Source organism: Rhamphochromis longiceps, linkage group LG5 (genome assembly GCF_057381845.1).
Source record: "Rhamphochromis longiceps isolate RC_006_pf linkage group LG5, R_longiceps_female_GT1.1, whole genome shotgun sequence".
NCBI lineage: Eukaryota > Metazoa > Chordata > Actinopteri > Cichliformes > Cichlidae > Rhamphochromis > Rhamphochromis longiceps.
The window spans coordinates 10,164,259-10,189,306 of NC_140561.1; the positions used below are offsets into that span (position 1 = coordinate 10,164,259).

Here is a 25,048-nt window from a genome sequence, read left to right on the forward strand (position 1 = left end):
TGCACCTCCTGCAACCTCTGCCTCCTCTCTCTTACATTCTCTTCTTTCCCTCTCTTTCTATCTCCCATACCCCCCTCCAGCTTCTCACTCTTCTCTTCCTCCATCTGTCACCCCCCCCCCCCCCCCCCCCCACAGCCTTTTTTTTTCACTCCACTCCCTCCATCATCAGTCCTGCTTCACAGCCCCCCTCTCTTCTATCTTCACTCACAGTTAATAACTTTGCTTTAGTCATGTTTTTCTTAGTCATTCTTTTTTTCTTCCTCTTTGCTCAGAAAATATTTTCCAGGCACTGTATTACCTGTTATGGAGAGAGAGGGGTGTGTGTTCAAGGGGGAGGTGTGTTGGATAAACAAAATGGGGTTTTTATTGAAGTCGGATTTAGTCTTATGTAAGTGCACGCACTGCCTTATTGTTTAAACGTGGATATTCAGAATGTTTAGTGTTGTCATAAATATTAATAGATTAGTTGAAAAGTGCAGCGAAGGAAGGGAATCTAATGGTTTGAAGTGGGTATAAAACGTTGATTTATTTATGTATTCTACATGAATTAGTTTGGAAATCTAAACACAGACTGGAGAGTGTTGTTGCGAGAGCCCCGTAATGCGCAAGGTTTGAGCATCAGGGCCTGTTTTCCATGTGGAGTGGCTTTTTGGAAATGGCATTAATTATATACTTACTGGGAAACCAGACTTTCCCTGCTTTGCATTGCAGATAAACGTCTGTATTACTGAGGAAAAAGAGAAAGGGGAAAAAATGCAATTAATATAAATAGACATGATCCTCACTGCTTATTCGCTTACATGTTTAAAAAGAATCACCCCACGTGCATTTCAATTAAAATGACAAGTATTCCAAGTGAATTCAATTTCAGTTTGTTTGCATTGTCAATGCTTATCTAACGTAATAGTTATCAGTAATATAGGATCGGTTAGACTCCGACTTTACAAAATTTGTTGCCACGAGCTGCAACAGCCCTTCCAGTTTATGAACTGACTGGATACCGCTGGATTCTTCAGTAGCCCATAGAAGAAGATTATTTCAGGAAATCTGGCAGCGACTTGCATGGGAAAGCTGGCGAGAAATGATGCTGGCCTCTTGGCTTGGTTACCGCTGAGAAGCAGAGGGCCTCGTCTTTGAAAAGAAAACAGCAGAAGTGATAAATGTCAGGTGAGTTGAGATGCGCAACCAGTCAGAAAGTCAAGCAGATAACCTTGACATTTAGGCCGCTGGTGTTGAAGCCCCGCAGAGGGTGCGGAGCGGGACCAGAGGGCCCAGTGTCTTCTGAGCTGGACTACATTAAGAGCTAACCTATTAGTCGTGTTGTTACTGCCTGTCTCTGAGCCGCGCTCTCCTGCCTAATAAAGCCTGGCGAAATGTGGCCGCTCAGTAAATATACTGCTGCACTCACACAAGTGCAGAAGCACACAAACAGATGCACATCTCGTTCTTTCTCCTTTTTTTTTTTCTCGAGTGGCCGCAGGGATCTGGTTACACCTGCTTGCACATCTTCTAGCAATTAGGGGCAATCTGCTTGAAACCATTTCACGTTCAAGGTCTTCCCCAGCCATGGAGAGAGGAGCCCAACATATATTGAGCAATAGAAAGGTCTTTCTTTTGATTGGCCTGAACAAACAACACTTTTCCTGTCATTTTCCACTGTCAGATTCTTAATGGACACACCTTGAATAGTTTTTCCTCAGCATTTATCCAGATCATATCTATTTTTTATACTTTTACCAGGCTTCTTGTCTGCTTGACAGCCGTAGGACTTAATTTGTCTATGATGCATCCGTCACATCTAACGCAACTTGAGTGATTGGTGTAATCCGGTCCTTGGGGTTGTTTGTGCACCATTTGAATGTTGCATGAAAGTTGTATAAAGAGGAAACAGAGAAACCTGTCTGAATTATGTCTGGGTTTTGTTTGTAGTGGGAAAAGGTGCAGCAAGGGATTCAACAGAGAGCAGACTTGACTGTGTGGCAATGCTCTGAGCTGGGATTTGTAAGACACCCAGAGCTGGCTTTAGCAGCAGGAAACCCCAAAGCCTGTAAATAATCCACATGTGCAGACTGCACATAAAGACATCCAGTACTTAGCAGTTCCCTTATCACAGCGTGATAGCCCAGGGACATGAGAGACGCTCCTGCCTCTATTCACTAATATGCTGTGAAAGTAGATGCAGATAAAACGCCTGTTGTTTATTGAGGAAGTTGTGTTAACATGGGGAAGAGGATGTGAACTTTGAACACATTTGAAATGTGGAAAATAAAAGAGGATTTCAAATGACAAGGATACCAAATTGCAATGTCTTTGTTGCTGATAAAATGTTGTTATGTGCTGGAGGGTGTTTTCTAATCAAAAGCACCTAGAGGGTTCACTCCCTTTACGGTTTGTGTGTGTGTATTTGTCTTCATGTTAACTCACAAACAATGAATGTATGTTTGGTGTATGAATGTAGGCGTCTGTCTTTGCAGTTGTGTCCTTATTCCCGTAACAAGCTCACCTGACAAAGAACCTCAGTTTGAGATTATGATAGGACTACTGTAGTCTTGTTTGTTTAAGCAGAAACTGATTCAACATACACACTGTTTTCCCCTCACTTTTTTCTCTTTACATACATGGGATATATAACATTTCTGGCTCCATAGTGAGCAAAGACATATGAGTGATATTTGCAGTCATAGTCTTCTGTGGCCGTGTGCAGTGCAGACTCAAAATGGCATTTATATAGTTCTTTTCCAGTTCACTGCCCACTCAAAGTGCATTTTGCCCGCTTGTGCCATGCTGAAAATGCAGACCTTATATTAATACTTTCATACAAAGGCACTGCACATCCCCAAATTACACTGTGATCATTTATGCCACCACAAAGGCATGAGCCATGTTTAATCGCCACAGTCGATCTTTTAAGATTTAAGATTTTGGATTCAGATTGCATTACATTAGACCAGGGGTGCCCAACTCCAGTCCTCAAGGGCTGGTGTCCTGCAGGTTTTAGATGTGTCCTTGGTCCAACACAGCTGATTTGAAAGGCTAAATGACCTCCTCAACATGTGTTGAAGTTCTCCAGAGGCCTGGTAAGGCCTGGAGTTGGACACCCCTGCATTAGGCCATAGTACAAATAAAAGCTCAGTAATACGCAGGTCCTTGTTTACTGGTTTTAGATCAATATAGCTGCGGCCTGTGGAGATGTCATCACAACCAATGGCAACATTTGCCACATTAGTCGGATAACTTACAAACTTTGAGAATCTTTCTGTTGTTTTAGTGAACCTGCCATCAGTAGTCTTTAATAACTGATGGCTGGAGGTCATGAAGACATTTGTGTGCTATTGTAGCCAACAATACAACATGTAGTCTGCTTTGCTTGTGACACTGAAGTGACTGAAGTGAATATTGCTTGGTATATTCTTCTTTTGACAAAGTAGCCAATAGGCATTAAAAATCAAACTCTACATATAATGGACTCTTCAAGTGTAAGTATAAAATAGATTTTTTTAATTAGTTTTGTCGCCAACCATGATTGTGTTTGAAGTTGCTCAGTCATTGACTATCTGTGATCTCTTGTCACCATATCGCTGTTAGTGGCTGTGTGTGTCGATTCCCCTTCAGTTTTGTTGTTTATCAGTTGTTTGTCAGAGTACAAGTTTTAAGTCACACATATGTCATGGTTCAATCCACAAAACCAGCTGAACTTCACCTGTAAGACAAAATGGGCTTATTAAATTAGTTTCCACATTAAAGAATAACAAATCATCACGGAATCAAAATCTTGGAGATACGTAGCGGGGTTTTGAGAAATCCTGTTTTGTGAGTCAGCTGGTGCGAAGCGGTAGTGTGAACTGTCGATCAGAGTGACGTCTTTAAGATCCAAAGTCCAAAGATGTTCGCTTTATTGCTGTGTGGCAAAGACAAGCAGGGATTATTTCGCTGCTTAACAGCTGTACACCATAAGAGAAGTCATGTCTTGTTTATAAAACCAAAAATATAACAACATTATTTCAGAATTTTTCTCTCTTGTTTTTACAAAAGAGAGAACTAGCCTAAACACTTTTTTAGCTCACTCATTTAGCCCTTATCGACAAAATAAGATGTTTCACTTCACCATGATTCAGAGTCTGCGTGCTAGTTTCCAGTTTATCACATTTTGTCTGGGGCAGCTCTTGCATGTGTATGATGCATCCAGTTCCTTTGAATGTGAGATCAAAAGAAGATAAACTCCAGAGGTGGAGGGGAAGGGAATGAGACCTCTGAAACAGAGGAGTTGGTGGTGTGTAAACATTGCAATGACGGTACACAATACATTTTTTTAAACCCAGTATTAGGCCTCTCAAAGACATGCCACCTCCAGCAGGTTTTCTAAAATGAGCTGAAAACAACATTCCTAACCCCGATGCTGACCTCACAACACAGCATCTCAGCTTGCTCACCTTTTAGTCTCTTTATGCCAACATGTGTTTACTGTTGTTGCAGCTCTGACCGTCAAAAGTAAGATTCTCATTACGCCGACGTATTTGCTGTCGGGCTGCAATGTGATTTCAGTTAATTTGCCTATGTCAAGATGATCATCGACTGTGTTTTCAAGGGCACGATCACATAATTATTGCCCTTACTTTAATTGGAAGTATAATTTGATGAAGCTGTTGACGTGAAAAGTGGAAGGCTGTGTTGGTAATTTTCTCGTTTCATGCAATGTGGCAGAATGCTGTTATTGTTTAAACTGCCTGTGACTCCTTTGCTTTAAGCTGAGGCACCTTAATGCAGTCATAATAGTCATATTATTACTATTTATGTGTGATACACACAACTAAACAGCCTTGGGTTAATTTGGCATGCATGGAATGCACTGAGTAAGATATAAATATATACTTATATTCTAAAATATAAAGATTTTATTTTCATTGTCACAAGTCTTATCTACTTTTCCCTAAAAGACCCTTTTCTTTCTGCGCTTTTCTTTTCTTTATACTCTGATGACAGTGAGGAAAGACTTCCCAGAAATGTATCTTTTCATCCATTACTGTCTGAACTTCCTATCATATCCTGTTGACTCAACTCTCTTTGTTCCAACACCCTCGGTTGTAAACCCAGACTCACACACCACACACACATTTCACTGCATGTGTCATCAGTTACAAGGAAAAAGAAAACAGCACACTTTGTTTATTCTTCAATGTGCCCGTAATACCACGCCTTGGGCGTAGTGAATGATTTTGTTACTGCTTCTTTGCTTTTTTTTTGAATTTCATTTTGAATTTCCTTATCACATATCGGTATTACAGCGCAAGTACATCTTGAAGTCACATTTGAATGTCTAGTCCTAAAGTATGTAGTGCTAACAGAAAACCTGGAGATTATGAGAGCTACCACACTGAAGATAACACCACCGTTTCCTAAATATATTTAAGGTATCAATATTGTTTTAGAAGCTTTTGACTTTGGTAACTGGCATAGGAAATTGACGTGAAATATCAGATTTTTAGCTTCTTATATAATTTAAACAAAATTTTTTCAACCACTAAAATCTTAAGATGGAAAAAAATAAAATAATCTTTAATAAACCAATCAAACAAAAAGCCTTTGGGATTCCATGAATTCCCAAAAGCAATTCTCACTATTTTATTAATATTTATTTTTCTTTTTTACAGTCTGCGTGACAAGAAGAGACAATATTATTATTCATTTGTATTTTTCCGATCTCCTCCGAGTGTCAATTAAGTTCACGTCCTTGCGATTTGAAGTTGCAATTGTGAGTTGCTTTGGAGTAAAAAAGTTGATGCCTAAAATGTAAATATTGCCGTCATGTGTGGGAGTGAATCTTGCTCACATTGTTCTTAGTTTGAATTTCGACACTCTCTTTATGAGTGTGATTGTTTTGAGGGGGTTCCCCTTCTCAATTTTCAAAGCAAAAAACAATTAGGCATGCAGACTGAGATATGTTGGTCTCATTTATCTTTACGTGACAGAAGGACACAGATAGGCTGAGAGAAGGAGAATTTTTCTCCTTTAAAAGTCGAGCACGGTGACATGCCAGCAGTGTGGCCTCTTTGTTGCCTGCGGTCATATTTATGACTCATGATGTCATTGGACAGCCGTGTTTTTGGGAGGGTCAGCGCGTACGCCCACACACAAACGGTCACACAGCTGTTCTCTTCATACCCCTAGCTGTCTCTCCCCTTTCGGACTTAAAGTACCGTCTGACTTGTCTGGCATTAGGACTTTACTGGCACGTCTTTTCTTCTGTCTACACACAGCTTTCTGTTTGCTCGTTCCCTGTTTGATATCTTACTTTCACACAGTCCTTCACAAGTTTCACTCACTTTTTCACACATGACTATAACGTTTTTCTCTTCTGTTTTTCTACTCCCTCTCTTATACCGTTTACTTTTGCAGGTTACAAACTTCTCAAGAAATTGACAGAAGAACTAATAGGTTGCCCGTATATGAGATGAGTTTGGATGCGCCCCCTAACTGTTTGTTTAATTGTGGGAGCAATCGTCTGAGGAACATGGAAAGAATGAGGCCAGTTATTTACCCAGATGGTTTACTGGTGGAGGTGTGAGGCTGGCCAGCTCACTGTGGGAACACAACGCTTGCTTTTCTTGGTATCGCTGACCGTTTTCAAGACCACTGTGTTTTTTTCCCCCTAGCTTTCTCCAGCTTTGTTTGCTCTGGATGGCATGTTTGATTATTTATCGTAAGGGAAAAGGGAGTAGCTGGAGCAATAAACATGTGACTGCACTGTATTTTGTTTTCCACTGAGAAGGCCGTGTCCTTTAACAGATATTTGAGGCCTCTATAAAGTCTTTTATTTGCTTTCTGAAGGGGAGTTTGACCGAGCTAAAGGAGGATCTAAAGAACTGATTTGTGTCTTTGACAATTTGTGTTTTCTGTAAGTGTGAGTTATCAACAGATAAATATTTCTTCTGGATTGCTGAACATGACTTGTTTTGGTCTTCTCTGTCTGTGAATTTGTTTTGACATCTAAGCATTGTTTATGCCAGTCTTAGCTTTATGACACCGAACAGGATAACATGAAAGGAGGTCTGTGGTTTTTGTTATCTTTCATACGGCAATGAGAATATTGCTCTAAGGGTTACGTCTGCACTGATAATAGGCATCAAAGTGTTCTCCGGGGACGTAACTTTTCTTTTTTAATTTCTCTTCTAGGCTCTTCAAATGGCTCGGCAAATACTTCTTCAGCAACAGCAGCAATCCCAGCCACAGCAACTGCAGTCTCAGCAAAATACTGGTCGCAAATCCCCCAAAGCCAACGACAAGCAGCAAAGCCTGCAGGTATTGTTGTCGTTCTCAGATGTTCTCTCATATTTTAACTCAGGGTTATCTGATGGCTTGGTTATTTAACTTTGTGGTTATTCAGATAATAAAAAAAAATGAAGTGAACTTGTGCAACTCTTGCTAGAACATAGTGTGCGAGAAAAAGTACAGCAGTAGTCTAAGTTCACAAACAGGAAATTAATATTGGCAGTGCAACATTTGCAGTTATGTATGCTCACGCATTATGTGTGATTTAGCGGCACACACGCTCAACCCTGTGTCATCCAGGTAGCACTGGAGGTGGTAGCACTACGCAGAAAGGGGTTCTGTTTAGAGGCCAGACACACAGAAAAATCTCATTGTGGCCGGTTGAGATCACCGGCTCATCCAGTATTATCTGGATTATCACTGTTTGAGATTACCGCAGTAGACAGGATTGTCCTTATTGGCTGCATTTTGTTTAGGAAGTTTGTAAGCAGGAGAAAGTGTGGAAAAGAGGAAAAGCTAGAAGAGAAAGAGCTCAGTTCCTCCCGCTAAAGGGAGTTTGGCTTTGTTCTTTCCTTGCTTTCTTTTCATCACACTCATGCATACAGCAGAAATAAAAGAAGAGGCTAGTCTATACCTCTGGCAGCAGGAGGTGCTCTAGAGCAGACCGCAAGTGGGGTGTGTGTTCCAGGTGGAGGGTTTAAAGCTGGAACAGAGAGACATGAGCACGGGGTGGGAGAATGCAAAGGTATTAAGAGATAAACAGGTGGTGGGACACTTATTTGAACTGCCTTTGTAATGCAAAGGGAAAAAAACAGCGGGGAAAAAATCGGGGGGTTTTTGTTTTGTTTTTTCATCTTGCTTTTAAGATCGACAGTGCTGTATTTCTGATGCAACATTTGCCTCAGAGATGTATATCTTTGTTTGAACAAGGAGCGGTTGTTTGTGTCAGTGTGAAATTGCAAACGACTTCAGGGCATATTTGGTAATTAATACGGAGGCCCTGTTCTCTCTGTGTGTATATATATAATATTTAATACCCTTACTATCCCATTGGGGGCCCTTTTTAATGAGCTATTGTAGCAGCTAGGTCTAATGTCAGGTTGTGGAAAAGCCTCTTTGTTGTGCAGATGTCTTCGGAATAGCTCCAGAGGATGAAATATGACTGTGATGACCTTTCAGTTGTGTGCATATTTGTCAGGATTCAAATAAGTTGAAAGGATCAAACTAAACAGTTTCCCCAGCCTGCCAGGGAATTGTGCTGCAGAGGTCAACAGAGGGGACCACAACGGCAGATTCCAGCATACAGCCAGTTGTTGGTACATAGTAAAGTACTAAACCATCTCCTGCAGACAAAGACAAAATTAAAATTCTAATTTATTAATGTATACAGAGAGCTTGGCCAAGCTGTCACTCAGCTATTGAAAAGAGAGTCGGGCCCTTTCCCCCTGCCCCCCCCCCCTCTCTTACTCCCCTCTTCTGCCCAGTTCTTGTGAAGAGAGCTCAGGCTCACTGTAGTATCTAACTAACGCTGTAAATTGCCTGCTCTCTAATGTCCTATGCTACATTTTGCTGAGTTGAAACTGCCATTATGAAAAAACCACAAGTCCAGACGAGTGTTTGTTTATCTCCAAATTACATATTCTACTAATTAAACCCAGCCCAACCACTAGCAGTGCACACACAAGGATAAGTATTCAGGCGCAGACATCACTGGGCCATTCTGTGCAAGTGTGCATTGCATTTAGTTTAACGTTTTCAGTTGGTGGCATTTCTGTTATGTTCCATATCGCAAACATTGTTTTTTTCAAACACCAGATAGTCATTTTCTCTTTTAAGAACAAACCCTGTGCTTAGAGGAGCCTCCTTCACACAGAACATTCACTATCTCCATCACACAGCCTGGATAATGATTCTCTGTTGAGCTGGACTGGGTCATCAAAAGACATGATCCAACAATTATGGGACTGTGTAGTAAGCTGACACCTCATAAAAGCACCTGATCTGCAGACGAGACTCCATTCATCTCAGTGTTCTTCCTATTAGGCACGAGGAGATGTGCAGAGAGACTTTTACTCATTTGGAGATGTGACTCACTTTCCAATTCATTCAAGTCAAAAATAATGAAGCACTGTATATATGAAACATTCAGGAAAAAAACTGACCTGCACAGAGCACTAAAGGGAAAAAAAATATGAGTCAAACAAGCCTCAGAATCCTTGATCAGCATTAAATGGCTCTTTGGTTTTATATCTTCAGCAGGAGTGCCCCCGAAGCCCCCTCACCCCTGTACCGCCCACCCCTGCCGTTGGATAAAGATGCCTGCGCTGTATACTCAGCAGCCTAGAGGCCTTTTAATCATGCTAGATATACAAACAGCTGCTATGCATGCTGGAAAGCAGCTAAACATACTTGACTGGTCAAAAAGCCAGTAAATTACATTGACAGAATGACACATGTAATTAAAAGAATCCATGCCGCTTTTACCTTTTGCGCTTCACACCTACAGTGGCACAACGACGAGAGCCGGCAACTCCCACCCCGCTAATTACCATTATCAGTGAAATGGTAGGGTTTGACTCATTAGTTCCATGTGCATTTAATTAGAGGCAGGCTGAAATTGGATTTAACTTATTACTTTTTCATGGATCACTTTCTTGTCATCACTTCAAATTGGATTGCAGCCCCAGGTAACTAATTATGCCAGCCGCAGGATCAGGAGTGGAGAAATAGGTAATTAGGAACAACACTGTCGGACCCTCGCTGATAGTCCACCAGCACCGAGGTGGGGGGAGGGGGGGAATTGATGCTCGTTTGTGGCAATGCACACGAGACCGGCTGGTTAACTACACCTCATTCCAAGGGAACCTGTGCACGCATCCACCTACTACAGGGGATTATGTGGCACCCGGGCAGGAGATGTTGTGTCAATATGGTGTCTATGCTCTGAGTGTAATATCCAGATTATGCTTGTTTCCCATCCAGGATTGTGTTTAAGATCAGCATTCAGTACGGTGAGGTACATGGCCAGCAGCCAGTTTCCTGCATCTACTGCTGAATGACAGCGACTGATTTCTGTCAGTCTGTGCTGATTGTAATGAGAATACATGAACGGCTGCTTTGAAGAGAGGCAGGTGCATAATGTAGCGTGTTAACAATTCAGGCTTTTAGCAGAGGTAGTTTGCTTGTGGAGAGGGAAAGTGATTGCTTTACTGAGAGCTTTGTTGTCCATATTAAAGTAAAGATCATCTTCTACCCTAAAAGTTTTTGCACTTATTGTAATTATGTGTTGGCCTTCTATTTTAAATGAGAAACACTATTCACAATTCACTGATAAATATTTCGCTGAACATTTTCATAATGTCAAAGGTGCATCACTTGTTATTCTTCAGACAGAGAAACTACAGATAATGTTTAAAAACCAGACAATTTCCTTATCTACACTATTACCAGCTGAAGCCTCGATCCTCTCTTCTTTCCCTTTTCTTTTCTCTCTTTCGTTCTCCTTTGCTCACTCTGTTCTCACACCATAGTGTACAGCCTCGCGGAGGGCATCTCCAGGTCAAAAGATAATGTCTTTTCAGTTTACAGGATGAAAGCCTTTTAAGTTAGAGAGCTCCCCTCCAATGCCCCTCCTCCTCCCCGCATTTGCTTTTCACATCCTTCATTTGTGGTCTGTTGGGGGGAAGCGTGATGTGACACAATCCAGGGGCCAAGCCTCTGTCTGACAGGACAGGGAGAAGCCGGCGGCTTTCCCTCCCTCTCCTACTGTTTTTGCAGTAGGCCCATGGCATTGTCCTGACACATGTATACCACAGAGCTCCAATCTGTAAGTCATTAGAGCACTAGGCCAAAGCCTGTCAGCTGGAGCTCAGCCAGTGCTGCAGGCTGATCTGAGGCAGCACTTCGAGGTGCCTCCGCAGTCTGGCCGGCCAGTGGCCCAAAGTGGCACAGCAGCGATCGCCCAGTGGCGAGGTGACAATAGGCAGGACTCTAGATTCATGTCATGGGTCGGTTATTGTGTGAAAAAAAAATCTCTGTGCATTTAGATTTAGTTTAGAGTGACATATAAATATATTTAAAGCATTATAGACCAGAAATATGAAGAAAAAGAAGTGCTGAGCATAGTGATAGAAGGAATAGTCGTTGATAATGCCGTTTGTAGCCTGATTTCACGCCGCTGTTACTGAAGTGAGTCATTCTTAGGGAAGTCGTTAAACATTTTAGCAGAGATATGCCCATTCACAAGAAAGTCACTTCATAAAATCATAGCAACAACAATGCAGTGTGTTATTCAGTTAGGGGCTGTCTCAAGGTGATTCTGTAATGAAATCTCATTCTGATGTGTGCATTGCTTTGAGGTGATAAATACTGTCAGGAAAGATCAGCACAAAGCCAAGACAGGTGCCGGGGAATAGGCCGTCTCTATGGTCGCTTGTTTTCCTTGTCATATTGTAAAAATGTATTATGTGTACTGTATATATTAGAACCAGGTTTGGGATAATCCTGTCAGAATGAAGTCATCTGTCCTGATTCCACATAGCCAAGTGGGAGGGAGGGGGGTGGCGGCGGTGGGAGCTCTCGCCCGGCCAAGTTGATGACTGTCGAATTGACTCCAGTCACAGAGCTGGGAGCCACTCTGCTGTTTGCAGGACCCTCTGTATTCATTGGAGGCCTGATGTTTCCCTTCAAGCAGTCAGCCTTCGCAGCACTCCACCCCACTCAGTCATCCCCACGGATACACAAACATATACACTTCCCCTGAAATTTGTCGTATCTTTATGTCATCCTCTGGCGTTACGTCTTGATTTTAATGCTTGTCGTTTTTTTTGGAGTGATTCACACGCCCTTTGGAGAGCGGTAGAAGGATGGATGGGTGCACAGTCAGCCATAGCATTTATAAACACTAACAGCTATGCAAGGTGCAGTCAAGTCAGCATCAGCTCACAATGCAGTTTCTCTTTGGGTGTCAATGCACACTTTTGACAGCTTGGCAATTCTCTTATTCCATTTTCACTTTTGGTTAAGACTCGAATAAAGTAAACTGTTACTGCTTAGACAGCAGAAGAGTGATACAGATATACAGGTCGACACGAGGGCTTTATTTGGAGCATTTTATATTTGTGTTGGATGTTTAACAGCAGACCATAATTGTGCTTAACCGCTTTATCCATATAGTGTGCAGAAAAAGCCAAAGTAATGTAGTTCGTGATTAGACTCCTCTTTAGTCTTTAAAAAGCGATGACAGGAGCCACCCAAAGGCAGACAGGTTTCTACTCAAATCTGATAACTAACTGTAAATTTTATGCATAGCTCATCGCCCATGATAATGCATTATTTTGGTACATAGCAGAACCCAAATATCAAATGTCGCTCAGTAACTTATTTGCAGCTTTAGGTTTACTTGTGACGCTCTTTTAACCCTGGCAGCCACCGCAGAATCATTGTTATTGCTTAGTAAAAAGAACTGGGTTTCTTTGTATTAATATGGTTTTCGTTTTAAATCAAAGATGAATCAATCGCCAAAAAAGACAAGACAAAAATTCCCCCACCTCCCTAAATCGATGTTGCTCAAACCCAAAAGTGTTTTTGTTTTGACTAAGTGAAAAACCACACTAGTGCGCACTGGAAGCTCCGTTATATACTAGCTGGCATATCATCTCAGGAAATATTTTGCAAATACAGACTTCACATGTGCTGACTAAACAATGTGCTCCTGGTTGTCAAAATTAAAAGTAAATAACCAAAGCCATATATAATAGACCACGAGGAACATGGTGAGTCAGGCGTGACTTGCTGTAAGTCCTCTCTGCTCCGGGTGATAACCTCATTCGCTCAGAATGTGACTTACTCCTTCAGTAGTGTGCAGATATTTAAAGGCGGACTCGCTGTCTTTTATTTTTGATTGACTTAATAAACAGTAACAATATGCAAGAGTTTTATGCGAGAGAGGAACAAGGGCACAGAAGTGTAGAAAAAAATAATAACACGATAAATAAAAGATGCGATCGGTTTTGGTTTGGCTCTGAATAGAAACTCTCCACCTCTTCAAAAGTTGTTTGTGCTATTGTTTTACTGCTGCAGAAATGACATAGCGCTCTCCCGTGCGGCGTCAGTGCAAGTGAGTGGGTCACCAAATAACAGTTTTTTTCCCCTTAAATCAAAAGTCACTTCTTTCTGAACTTTGCAAAGTGTGAAGTTTTGCTGTAGCTCGGAAAACACACTTTGTTCGATTTACAATTGTTTCTTAAAAGCTTTGTACTTTTGAAATAACATTTGAAATGGAAATAACAGGGAAAAAATATGTTATGTAGGTTATATTAAATAGAGCAGCTGTTATTTATATAGGTCCCACACCTGCCCTGCTGAGTCTCTGCCAGTAAACAATAAAATACTCCAAACACACAAGAGGAGAGGAAAAAAGGGTGTGTTTGTTTTCTCATGACAATGGTCCAGGTCACCAGCGCTTTTCAAGAAAAGCAATGAGAATGAATTTGTTCTCCGCTTCCACTCCATTTCCCTACTTGTCTTAATGTAGTAGCAGTAAGACACTGGTTGGCATGCCGGTGCAGCTTATTCACTGGCTGCGTTAGTGTTTTGGGAAGGCTTTGTAATTGGAGCCGAGTCGTTATCTTCAGCCATAGCTCAGGCCAGACATTAACTCATACTTTCACTCTAACTCGAGCAGGAAATGGGAGTATTTTATAATGTCATCCACTCTGTCATGAACACAATCGCTCAGTACTCTCGGTAAACTATCACAAGGGACGGATTCAAGGCTCAAGAATATTGATGTTTCTGTGTGCACAGGAACAAAAAAAAATCCACATAGGGTGTGTATCACATCGACACATATGTGTAATTATTTTACATGGCGCAGGCACAGAGGCAATGGATTAGAAAGACAGTATGTGAGAGGAGAAGCTTGAACTGTGTGTCTGCTAAATTTATCATGAGGCCTTTGGGAGCGTTGAAATGAGAACAGTGGCCTATTACTGCTAAGAAGGTGTTTTATTGAGAATACGCCGACATGCCACCCCAGGGAGAGTGCCGGGGGAGAATAGCGTGGCCGTAGCCTAAACCACTTTGTGCGTGTTTGCGTGTGCATGCGTGTAGTTGCAAGCACATGGCTGCGTGTCACTCTCTTTTTGTGTGAGGCGTCTTGAGGGTGTCAGATAGAAAATAAAAGCCCCTTTTCTTCCACTTAATTATTCACTATGATACGTATTGGAATTGTCACTTTTGACACTTGAGGTGTCCCAGTCAATAATTTATATAGGTCAGGCCAGCTTAGCAGAGCTCATTGTTAGTTATTAGCAGATGAGAGCAGTGGCTTGTTATGCAGGCGCTCTGTTTATTTTACCAGTGTGTTTGCGGACTGGAATGTATCCCATGAACATTCCTTCATCCTTGGCCAAGGGTTTATAGCTGTTGATATGAGCTGTGTTTTAGAGCTCTGTTATTCAGCTCTGTGTTTATTGTCATGATAATTAACAAAGTGAGGTGTTAATCTTTCCTCGTGCTTTTGTCTAATTCTTTTAAGTGGGTTGCACAACTTAGTAACCCTGATTTTAATGTTGTTACAGAAGTGGGACTGATTAAGAACTCATTCCATTTTCTCATGTTTAGATGTGCTACAGAGTGGAATGTAATTAAATGTTTATAAATATTGTTCAGGAGTAGGTAGCTCAATTGAAAGATAAGACATATAGGTTGTCAGCAGTCAGGGCTTTCGCCCTACTGTCTCTCCCTGGGAGTTCAGTAAGATCTCCAGTAGGTGGCAGGGTCCTGTTTTCTTCTTCTGTCTTTTCCACTTGCTGAGTGCACACGGGTGTTAAAGAGTGTGATGATATCATGACAGCTAATTGCTCTCATTGGGATGGAGTTGGATGGATTGCCTGGTAGCTGGTGTAATGTTAGCTGTTAATGTAAGTGGTTTTAGCTTGTCTGAGGCCAAATTGAGGGATAAGTGTTTAAAAACTGGTTTGAAATTTTTTTTATGCTGCTGTGGTTGATTTTATGGCTGAATACTCGCAAACTTGGTTTTGCATATTATTACTGGTTGATTCCTATAGTAAACTCTGTAAGTACAAACTATAAAAAGATTGGCATTAGTACAGAAAATACAAAGCTACCCTAATCTCATAATTATATTATTTTAGGCTAAAATAGAATTTGTTTTTCTTGGGAAATTTTAAAGGAAGAAAATAGCTACAAAGCCTTGTGAATTGTTTGTGTGCATTTAGTGTTTTCAGCATGTAAAATGAGTTGTGCCTTTGTTCCAGCACTGTAAACAATTCCATTTAGCAGAACAATAAAGAGGCTGATAGCAAGGCCAGTTTTCTTTCTTTCCGCTAGATAGCTGTGTTTACTTATCTGTTGTTTAATTAAAGGGCCTCTTTTCTTTAAGTTCCCATTGTTTCAATAGCACGGCCCGAGTCCCGGCAGGGGTCAAAGGGTTAACAGCCGTCAACTGTGCCTTTTTTTTCTCTGCCTCTCCCTCTCTCTCTCTCTTTCTCTTTCTCCTTTTTTTTTAAAGGGGCCCCCACACAAAGGCACAGTTTCACCTGCAGCCCAGCCCGCGGCTTCCTATTGTGTGGCCCCATTTGAATTGATTATGTTTAGAAGGCTGGTTGTGATTGGTGGAGAAGGGCGTGGTTGATTGGATAGTTTTGTATCTTGTCAGCCAGGGAGCAACCTTGTGCGTGCAATCTGTCTGTATCCTGAGGAAGGTTGGAGACTCCACAGCACAGCAGCGCTTGTTCTCAGCCTCTCTGCCTGCCAGCCTGCGCGCCCCTACCTCTCTCTCTCTCTCTTACTTACTCACACTCGCTCTCTCTCTCCCTCCCTCTCTCTCTTCCCCTCGCTGCTCGACTCTCCGCTCTGCTTCACTCCACACCGCGTGGCCCGGCACTCTGTTTACCCTGCCAGCTAAATGGAGTTTGTCAGGTTTGTCAATATGATTGATTTCTGTGATTTTGCCAGCTTTCTTGTATGAAAAAACTTGACAATTTAATTTGAAGAGGGAAAAGGAGAAAAGGAGTTTTATTGTCTGTCCATTGTTGACGTTCTGTCATTGTAGCTGGTTAATTTTGTCATGCTTCTTCCTATGGGAAGAGTAGTTATCCAGGGTTTACTTTGTTGTTAAGATGCTGTCAGTTTGCATGCTTGCTGTGTTAAGAGAAATATATAAAGTCATGTATGTTAGATTTATTGTCTCTAAATGTGTTGCCTTTCAGAGCAAGACTGTATGGAGATGATGTCTCTGTTTGTCTGTGCTGTTAGTTGTTTTCAGGAATTTGGCTTTTTACTGTAAGCTTGTGCAACAGTTTCCTCTGCCTTGCCTAACCACATACATGAAGTTTCTCACTGACACTTTACAGTGTTTGTTTAGTTTTGTTGACTTTGCTGATAGTGAGCTAACCAGTTAAGCAGGATCTAATACTGTACACGTTCAAATTATGGAAAGTTCTAGGAAAAACAGGAGACAGGTTTGCCAGCTCTTTTACTTTCATTTGTGTGTGTTTTTGTATTTTGCTCTTTTTTTTTTCTTTTTTTTTTAGAAAATACTTGTTAAGCTTCATTGTTTACATCCTTGAATTAAGGGTGTGCGAGTACTTGTTTTCTCCAAATTATGTTTTGCTAGTTGTGTATTTTGTGACTTGTTCCCCAGAGTTAATGAGTGCTGGTCAGACTTTGCTTGCTCTAATGGCCTGGACTAATCCTCAGTCTCCTCATGGTGTCACAGTGAATTAAGACAGTGGCTGGCACAGCTCTATATTTGACACCGTCACCACAAACCACGTTGGAGACACGCTGTCACTCTAAATGTCATCGCTCATGTCTTTCTGAAAAGTTAGTGTGCGAATGTTGGTGCGGGCCTATGCGTGTGTGTCGGCACTTGCAATAAAAGGATTGCAAAATACATTTAAGGGGGAAAGTTGTGGTCAATTTGCTCCATTTTTCTACTGTCAAGTTTGAGTCCTCCTTGGCAGTTTTGAGGTTTTACACAGAAGACAGTTATTGACTTTCTGTTGTTTAATGACCTCAAGTATTTTTACTGCAGTCATTTAAGTAATACACTCATATAGCAACAGAAGAACTTGTGTTTTTTTTCCCTTTTTTGAAGTGTTTTTGTTGTATTTCTCAGCATTTCTGAAACTTTTTTTCCCCTTTGGTACAGTCTTTCAACTCTCACAGCTAAGAAAGTGGACAGGAGGAGAGATGGAGCAGATTATCAGATAGTTGAGAAGCAGGACAGCGAAGCCTAAACAGGGCAGTGTTCGCCGTAATGTTGTGCAGCTGTGCAGCCGAGACTCGCAGTTTGGGAGAGCTGGAGTGCGAGCTGATTGGGTTGACAGTTTGTAATCAAAGTTGATTTATTGTTCATTAGTAGTGCATTAGCCCTTTCAGGCTGGGGCGTTATTTGTGCAGTGGCCTGTCAAGGCGAGGGGCTGCCAGCACCTGTCATTTCTAAACCATGACATAGGCAACCAGATATTAGCTGTGTACCCGGAGAGGGGGGCACACGGGGGTAGCCTGCAGAGCCCCACGGCTCACTGGGATATCCTTTACAGGGACGGTCTTTGCTTTGTACTGGAGCAGGCAGGCAAGACAGAGAGGAGAGACGGGGGAATAGTTTAGCAGTGATATAGTGAGCCACCAGCTGCTCTCTGCTGTTATTCTCTGGCTTTCCCGACTAAAACATGTTTTTACTTGAAAAAGGCTTGCAATCGTTTTTCCTTTTTTTTTTTCTTTTTTTTGCCCGTTGCTATTTGGAGAATGTGCATCTCTGTTTCAAACGGGGAAGATTAACATTACACTTGAGATGCCATGTGTTTCAAAAGGTTGAGATGGTAGGATAATGATGAGATTACATGGTGTAGAGTGTTTTATGGCAGAAGGTCTTTTTAACCATTCATCTAAGTCCCAGCCTATATATTTCTAAAGTATTAAAGGGAGCCTATTGTCATGTTGCATCTAGAAAATAAGGGTGGATTATTGGGACTGAAACACTTCTTCTTCTTTTTTTCTCCATATACTGGTTTTTACTTAATTCCAAAAACATGCTGCTGTCAGTGTGAATTTATTTCAATATAATTTATATAATTTAATTATTTGGCTGTTCACTTAAAAACAGCATTAAGAGTGTCAAGAAGCAACATAATTTGTGTCCCTCTTGTCTGCCGTCATGGAAACAAGGATTAGCTTTGCCTTGCTGGTGTGCAGAGAATAGAAACAATCTGTACGAGGATGTGTCAGCCATTGTCTTTTGACTACACTTTCATTTGAAAGGGATTTCAGAGGCTGTGATCTTAATTAAATCTCAACTGACTCGAATAATGCATCTGAAAACACGCAGCGTTGCGTAACCGTGTAAAGCTGGTGAACTAAAGATCACGGGCGCACAGTTTATATGAACAGCGGTCGTAAGATGTTTCCGGGAAAGGTGCAAACATCGAACAGTTGTGTGTAGGACATCACTCACCGAGAATTTGGTTTGCTTGGTTTCAGAACTCAAAATACCTTGTAAAATACATACTTGGAGGTGTGGCTTGAAAAGGTCAGAAAGAATGACAGGACAGTGAGTCACACACCAAAATGTATGATACACTCCTTTCTTTTAATTTTTTTGTAAGCAAAAGAAACAAAGAATTGTATCAGAAGTATTTGAACCACCTTTAATATAATATTTTAACACAATTTTCATTTTTTTTTATAAAATCCAAGTCAAATCTTCTTTTCTTTTTTTTAATACAAAAGTGAACATTTTAAATACCAAAGTGTGATCGTGATGCGGCACAAGTGTGTGCGTTTGAGGGGGAAGAGGGAGGGCGACCTATGTGCGCTCCCTCAGCGGTGGTCACCTGCAGTGGCGGCTCCCTCCAGTGTGGGAAACGGCGTCCAGGTCGCAGCTCGGCTGTTATTGCTGGGGCGAGAGCTTGCTCACGTTGCCGTGCAGTTTGTTTGTTTAAACCCGATGCTGGGTCGAGCTCCGGCGAAAACCTGTTTGTTTGTAGTCGTCGAGTTAATTAAAACGCAATCTTAACTTTTGTTTTTACAGTTGTTGCAAATAATTTGAGTCTCGCTCCCCCTCACACATCTCCGCCCCGAACTCAGAAGATATAGTGCATGGTAAATGTGGCTGTGATTATCCTGTTTATCTGAGCTGTAAATATTTTTAAAACAGCTTGATTGTGGATGACAAGAAAGGAATTATGGTGGTCTAACATATGTTGGGATTATTTAGTACTTGTGTCCTACTTTTTACATTTAAATTCTGCTGCATAATTCACATTGTGTTGTTTTCCCAATAATGACAACCACAAACAAAATATAAATCAAGATATTCTGATTATTACTATTATTATTATTATTATTATTATTACAATAATCATTATTATTATTGTTGTTGTTACAATTATTATTAGGGGGAAAGGTTATTGGTGTGAATCTATTTTTTAGGGGAAATTCTCTCCACTCCAAAGATTTCAATCAACCTGAATGGCTAATGTGGAATTAGTCTTTCCAGTCTTGTCGACGACTAATTATGTTCACACATCACTTAAGTACAATAGCTCCCGTGAAATCCTCATTTTGGCGACATTTTCATGCAGGAGATCATAGTCGGGATGGGAAGTCGTTTCCTTGCGCCACAGCAGGCCAAGGTAAAACAACAGCATCAAACGGACTGGGGCTGGTATTTCTTTTTTACTTCTCCATTCCATTTGATGCCCCCACAAAACAACACGACCCCAGGGAATACAAATGAAAATTTGATAATTCTCTCTGCTTTTCTTTCTTTCTCCCCCTTTTTTTTCCTGCGTCTTCGTATCTTTCAGTGAAACGTCTTTGTCGGGCTCACTGACATTCACCTCCTCGTCCCTCATTGCTGCTCCTCTTAATTGCCTTAGTGTGAAAAAAGGCGCTATCGTGCAGCCTCATTCACCTTACTCCTCTTCGCCGTGCTTTGACCTCTGACTTGTGATAGGAGGGGGATCTTCATTAACTCTGAATCAGTGACTCTAAAATGTTTTCAGATCTGGGGTGTGTTCCCTCATTAGATTATCGCATTTTGCACTCTTCTCTTGTTAGTTTCTCACAGACAGACGTTGTCCCACCGTAGGTGTCCCTTTATGACAAATGTTTCCTGTACTGTGTGCTGGCGCTTTTTCAGAAGTGGAGCAGTAAACAAGAGGAATATTTTAATAATTTTTTAGTTTTTTTCAAATTGAGGAAAACACTTTTTAAAAAAAATAATTTTATCATGTTAAGTATTAACATTTAAATTCCTTTTTAAATGTTTTTTTTATAGTATGACATTTTTATACTCAATGTGCCGTGCATGTTTCTTTTTGTGCATGTGGTTTTGCTCTTCATATACAATGTATTATGGGCTGCACGTGTGCCTGTATGTACTTGTGGCAGTTAACATGCCACAGTTCTGTGCATGGGTGTGTTTGTCTGCATCTGTGTGTTTGGCCAGCAGGCCTGTGCTGGTACAGTATATTGCCTCCAGTCACTGTGCAGCTGTGTGAGAATGTTCCAGGTTTGAATGTTTATGTATGGGAGGCACCTGGAGAGCACCACACCTTCATGAAATTCATAAACGTCAGCTATTTCTGGCATCCTCAGAATGTCCTCTTTTTCACACTCTCATATTGGTGGAGTAGATTAGAGCTGGGCTCAGTGGATCCCTCCAGTTATTAGCCCAGTACGGGTCTCCTTTTAGACTATCTTTAGATGGTGATATATTTTTGTGGATCATTTGGAGTCATGATGTTATCCAAGAGATAAGGGAGTGCACCATATGGGAGTGCTCTAAATGGCGACTGGCGTCCTGTGTTTGCGTTAAATGGGCACGATACAGCGGCCAAGGCAATATTTTTCAGTTAAAGTGCTCCTCCCGCCCTTCCACTCAATAGGACCCAGTCTTAGGCAGATTTTCACTCCTTCAGCACAGGATTAAATGGTAGTAGTTACATTGATCAATAGGTTAAGAAGCATACAATCCCTCTTGCTGCTAATGACCTCAGTAGTAATGGGTAATAAAATGGGGGTCTGTAATAGCCTCTTGCTGGGGCTGTTCACGGAGGAGGCTGCTCTAACTGTAGTTACTGAGAGCCAGATGCTCTTGACAAGGCGAAGTGTGAAACCGTGATGAGATACACACCTCAGGTGTAAAGAATTAAGACAGTTACACTGAAGGAAATCTCTGTGTAATTTGTAATGAAATCGACAGTTATTGAGATCTGGTTAAGTGTATAAAACCTCTGTGTTAACTCGAAGTTTGCTCTCCCCTTTTCCACATCACACTGTGTAATATGGCATGACAAAATGATTATACATTTGAAACGAAGACAAAATTTGCAGCCTTTACACGCTGGTAAAAAATAGAGCGTGACTAATATGGAGTAGATTTTTTACGCATGTAGTAAAAGTGAAGTTTGTGGAGAAAAAAAGGGGGGGGGGGGCATTTTTATTTATCCTCTTTTGGAGGGGGTAAATGCCACATTTCGACGTGCACTGCATATCACATCATGTACGGGTTTGCATGTCAGCAAGACCAGGCTGCTTGGTTGACCTTCAGAATAGTTCATCAAAATTAGTGATGCCCAGAAAAAAGGACTTCGCTGGATAATGACTGTGAAATTAGGAAATGGGAGGCCGAGGCTATGCAAATGACAGGACAAGTCATGTGCAAAAGTCAAGATGAACTGCATATTAAGACATAATACAGGGGGGAATTAATATTGCATTTTCCTCCTCGCACCCCTTGCGCCTCCTGCTGAAAATAAGAAATGTGAAGTGTGTGTTGGTCCTGGGTGGGGCTGACCCTCCTTCATTCTCTTGGGTTTGGAAGAACATATCCCAGTGTAGTCTGGCACGGCTCAATAAAGTTAACAGAGAGCATCAAAGCTGCTCCGTTCTGTTTGACATCACTGCCCTTTCCTCTGCATTTTCACTACAAGCTGTTCATTATGGCAGTGCTTTGTTTTTGTTTTATGCTACAATGGGGAGAGTGAATAAGGTGATATGGATGCAGGGCGTGTGTCAAGAAAAGCCCCTTCGTTACCGGACGAGATTTTAAACAGCTAAATTGCATTCAGAAAAGCATGAAAAATTCAGAGGGGTGTCATTAGCTTTAAGGTGACCACACAATTTGGGTAACCTTGGTGAAGACAGTCTGTCACCGGTTATGTCTGCTCTATCGGCTGCTGACATCAGCCTGAAAGAGTACATTTTAATACTCGCTTATGCACACACAGATACTAATGTATTCGTGCACAAAAAGAACCACAGCCGCAACATGTTAACAACTGCAAAGACGCCGCAGTATACAAGCATATCTCCATCGCTGTTTGTCATCCAAATGTCAGGGAAAGGAGCTTTTAATGGTATTGCACATCATAGCAGTGAGTGGCAGCATCCAGACACACTCCAAGTCCCCTATGTCGCTGGAGCAATTAAGGCACCCTGACAACTGTGGGGGCTCTTTCGGTGTCACAACAAATCACTTGTTTTGAGGAGTCATGCACTCACACCTTTCTGCAGGGAGTTAGTTAGGGGCCCGTGTGTTCTTCACCATGGCTCCTCCTCCAGGCGCTCTATATCTTCACAATAATAGATCGCTGTTGACAGCATCTCTAATGAAATGTTCTCACATGACATGTCGTGCATGCGCGACAAGCGAACCACAGCATTTTTGGAGGCAATCTTTCACGTCTTCAGGTATGACACATTTGCCGCGTCGTGCAAACGGCGATGCTTATTGGAGCTTCGCCGTTTGTAAATGCAGATCATATCGGGTTTTGTGGAGGGGGTATGTGCGAGAGAGGGGAAGGTGGAAGGATGGAAGTCGGGGTGGACGTGTTGACCCACGCCTGGCTCTCTTGTGTCCTTTAGCCTGTCTCAGTCTGGTGTGGTGTCATAATGGTTAGAGGGGCGAAATGTGTGTGTTAGATGTTTGCTGGAGGTCATGTGCAGATTGCAACACTTCAAGATGACACTTGAGATGAATTCCTAGAATGCATCAAAGCCTCTTATAGTCTATTATGTTTGTCTAATGTGTGTCTTTGTTTTTTGTTGAGCTACATTTTTTTACCCTACCTTGCTTGTAGGCTGTAGCACACATGTGACAGTAAACAAGAAGGAGCCAGTGTTGAGGATGGATTGCTTTTTGCTTCCTGCACTAATTAACAGCTATCTGCTTGTTGTGTGTGCAGGTTCCAGTGTCAGTGGCTATGATGACACCTCAAGTGATAACTCCACAGCAAATGCAGCAGATTCTTCAGCAACAAGTCCTGAGCCCTCAGCAGCTCCAGGTTCTTCTCCAGCAGCAACAGGCCCTCATGTTACAACAGGTAACGTACATTCATGCTACCAGTAATCTTCTTCAGACGGGGCCATCAAGTTTCAGATGGTGAATGTCTCAGCTTGAAATGAAAATCTTCTTATGTATAGACCATGTTTCGCAAAGATAAATTCACTTTGAACTGCTATTCTCCTTTCTTTTCTAAGCCTCAAAGACAGCATCCCTCAAAGTGTTGAAAATTCTCACAAAATCCACTGCCAGGTTTGCATGACTGATAGACTTTGCTTCACATGTCACCCTCCCGTCTCTTCTGCAGCAGCAACTCCAAGAATTCTACAAGAAGCAGCAGGAACAACTCCACCTCCAGCTCCTCCAGCAGCAGCAGCAACAGCAGCAACATGCAGGCAGCAAGCAGAGTAAAGAGGTAAGCTGACATCACTCCAGCCGCCTGCCATTACCAAACATTGGCCAGACAATGTACGAAAGGCATGCGTGCTCCCTCCCTCAACTCCATCTGCTTTCAGCCTGTGGTTAAAGCAGAGACGGGGGGAGAATCAAGTGCACTCATGCTTCTGATTAGCATGTCAGACTGGCTGGATAAATGGTAACAACTGACTTATACTGTGCTAAGAATCCAGTGTCTCTTTTTTGGACCTGTCTCCACATTAAATGTATAATATGTTACAGAAAAGACTCAGGCCATTGTTGTAGTTTTTTTTCTAGTAAACAAGTGTCCTAAGCAACAAAGAGATGACCGTTCCTCTGAGCCTTGTGTAGGACATAATGAAAGGCAGAAGGGAGAAAGGCAGAAACACAGAGCATATAAATCTGAGAGGCTTTTCTCGGTAATTAACATGGAAATGGCAGAGGAAAAGAAGGCATGTAATTGTGAGATATCAGTGCAGAGAGCGCTTCCAGCTTTGTTGCCCATGTTGAGTTTTTTTTCACCATTTTTCTTTCTTGCTTTCCCTCCTTCGCTCCCCGTAGTGCAGCGAGGCTTGCTCATAGGCAGCGGCTTAATGCGTGTTAATGACAGGCGGATACAGGCATCACTGTGGACGAAGCAAATTATTATTGTGCGGTCAGAAGAAGTTCAAAGACGATCTGGGAATTTTCACTCTTGTCCCCGTTGAGTTCCAATGTTTGGAGAGTAAAGGAAACACAGAAAATTAAGCCCGGCGTTAAAAGCGGACCCACGCTCATCCACGCATGCTCACTCCCGCACACGTCCGCGTGCTGTCGAAGCACCCAACTTCAAAGTCGTAGCTCCCTAATTAATGAACTGCGGGCTTCAGTTTGGACAAGTTGTGGCATGATGCTCCCATAAATCAACATGACAGCAGAGCTCCTCGGCCTCAGATAGGGCCTGTCACCAAGTCGCATCTGATGTAAACACTAGAGGAGCAAGGGAGAAAAAGAGGGGGAGGCGAGGGGGGCAGACAAGGAGGTGCAATTGATCAGTTGAATGGA

General features: G+C 41.9%; 1 protein-coding gene across 18 annotated transcripts in view; it reads left to right on the forward strand.

Annotated features, from left to right (window-relative positions):
* The window catches only part of foxp1b (forkhead box P1b), a 151,113-nt gene that overhangs the window by 91,577 nt on the left and 34,488 nt on the right, over positions 1–25,048 (forward strand). For 14 of the 18 annotated variants that reach the window (XR_014911695.1, XM_085405684.1, XM_085405690.1 and 11 more), the window contains 3 exons: positions 7,171–7,296; positions 23,490–23,627; positions 23,895–24,002. Coding sequence is in view for 17 of the 18 variants with exons in the window: in XM_085405684.1 (XP_085261810.1) it covers positions 7,171–7,296; positions 23,490–23,627; positions 23,895–24,002 (372 nt within the window). In the remaining variant the exon portion in view is untranslated. Of the gene's footprint in view, positions 1–7,170; positions 7,297–15,896; positions 16,213–23,489; positions 23,628–23,894; positions 24,003–25,048 lie in introns of those variants that run through there. The other 4 variants (XM_085405693.1, XM_085405692.1, XM_085405698.1 and 1 more) reach the window with 2 other exon arrangements.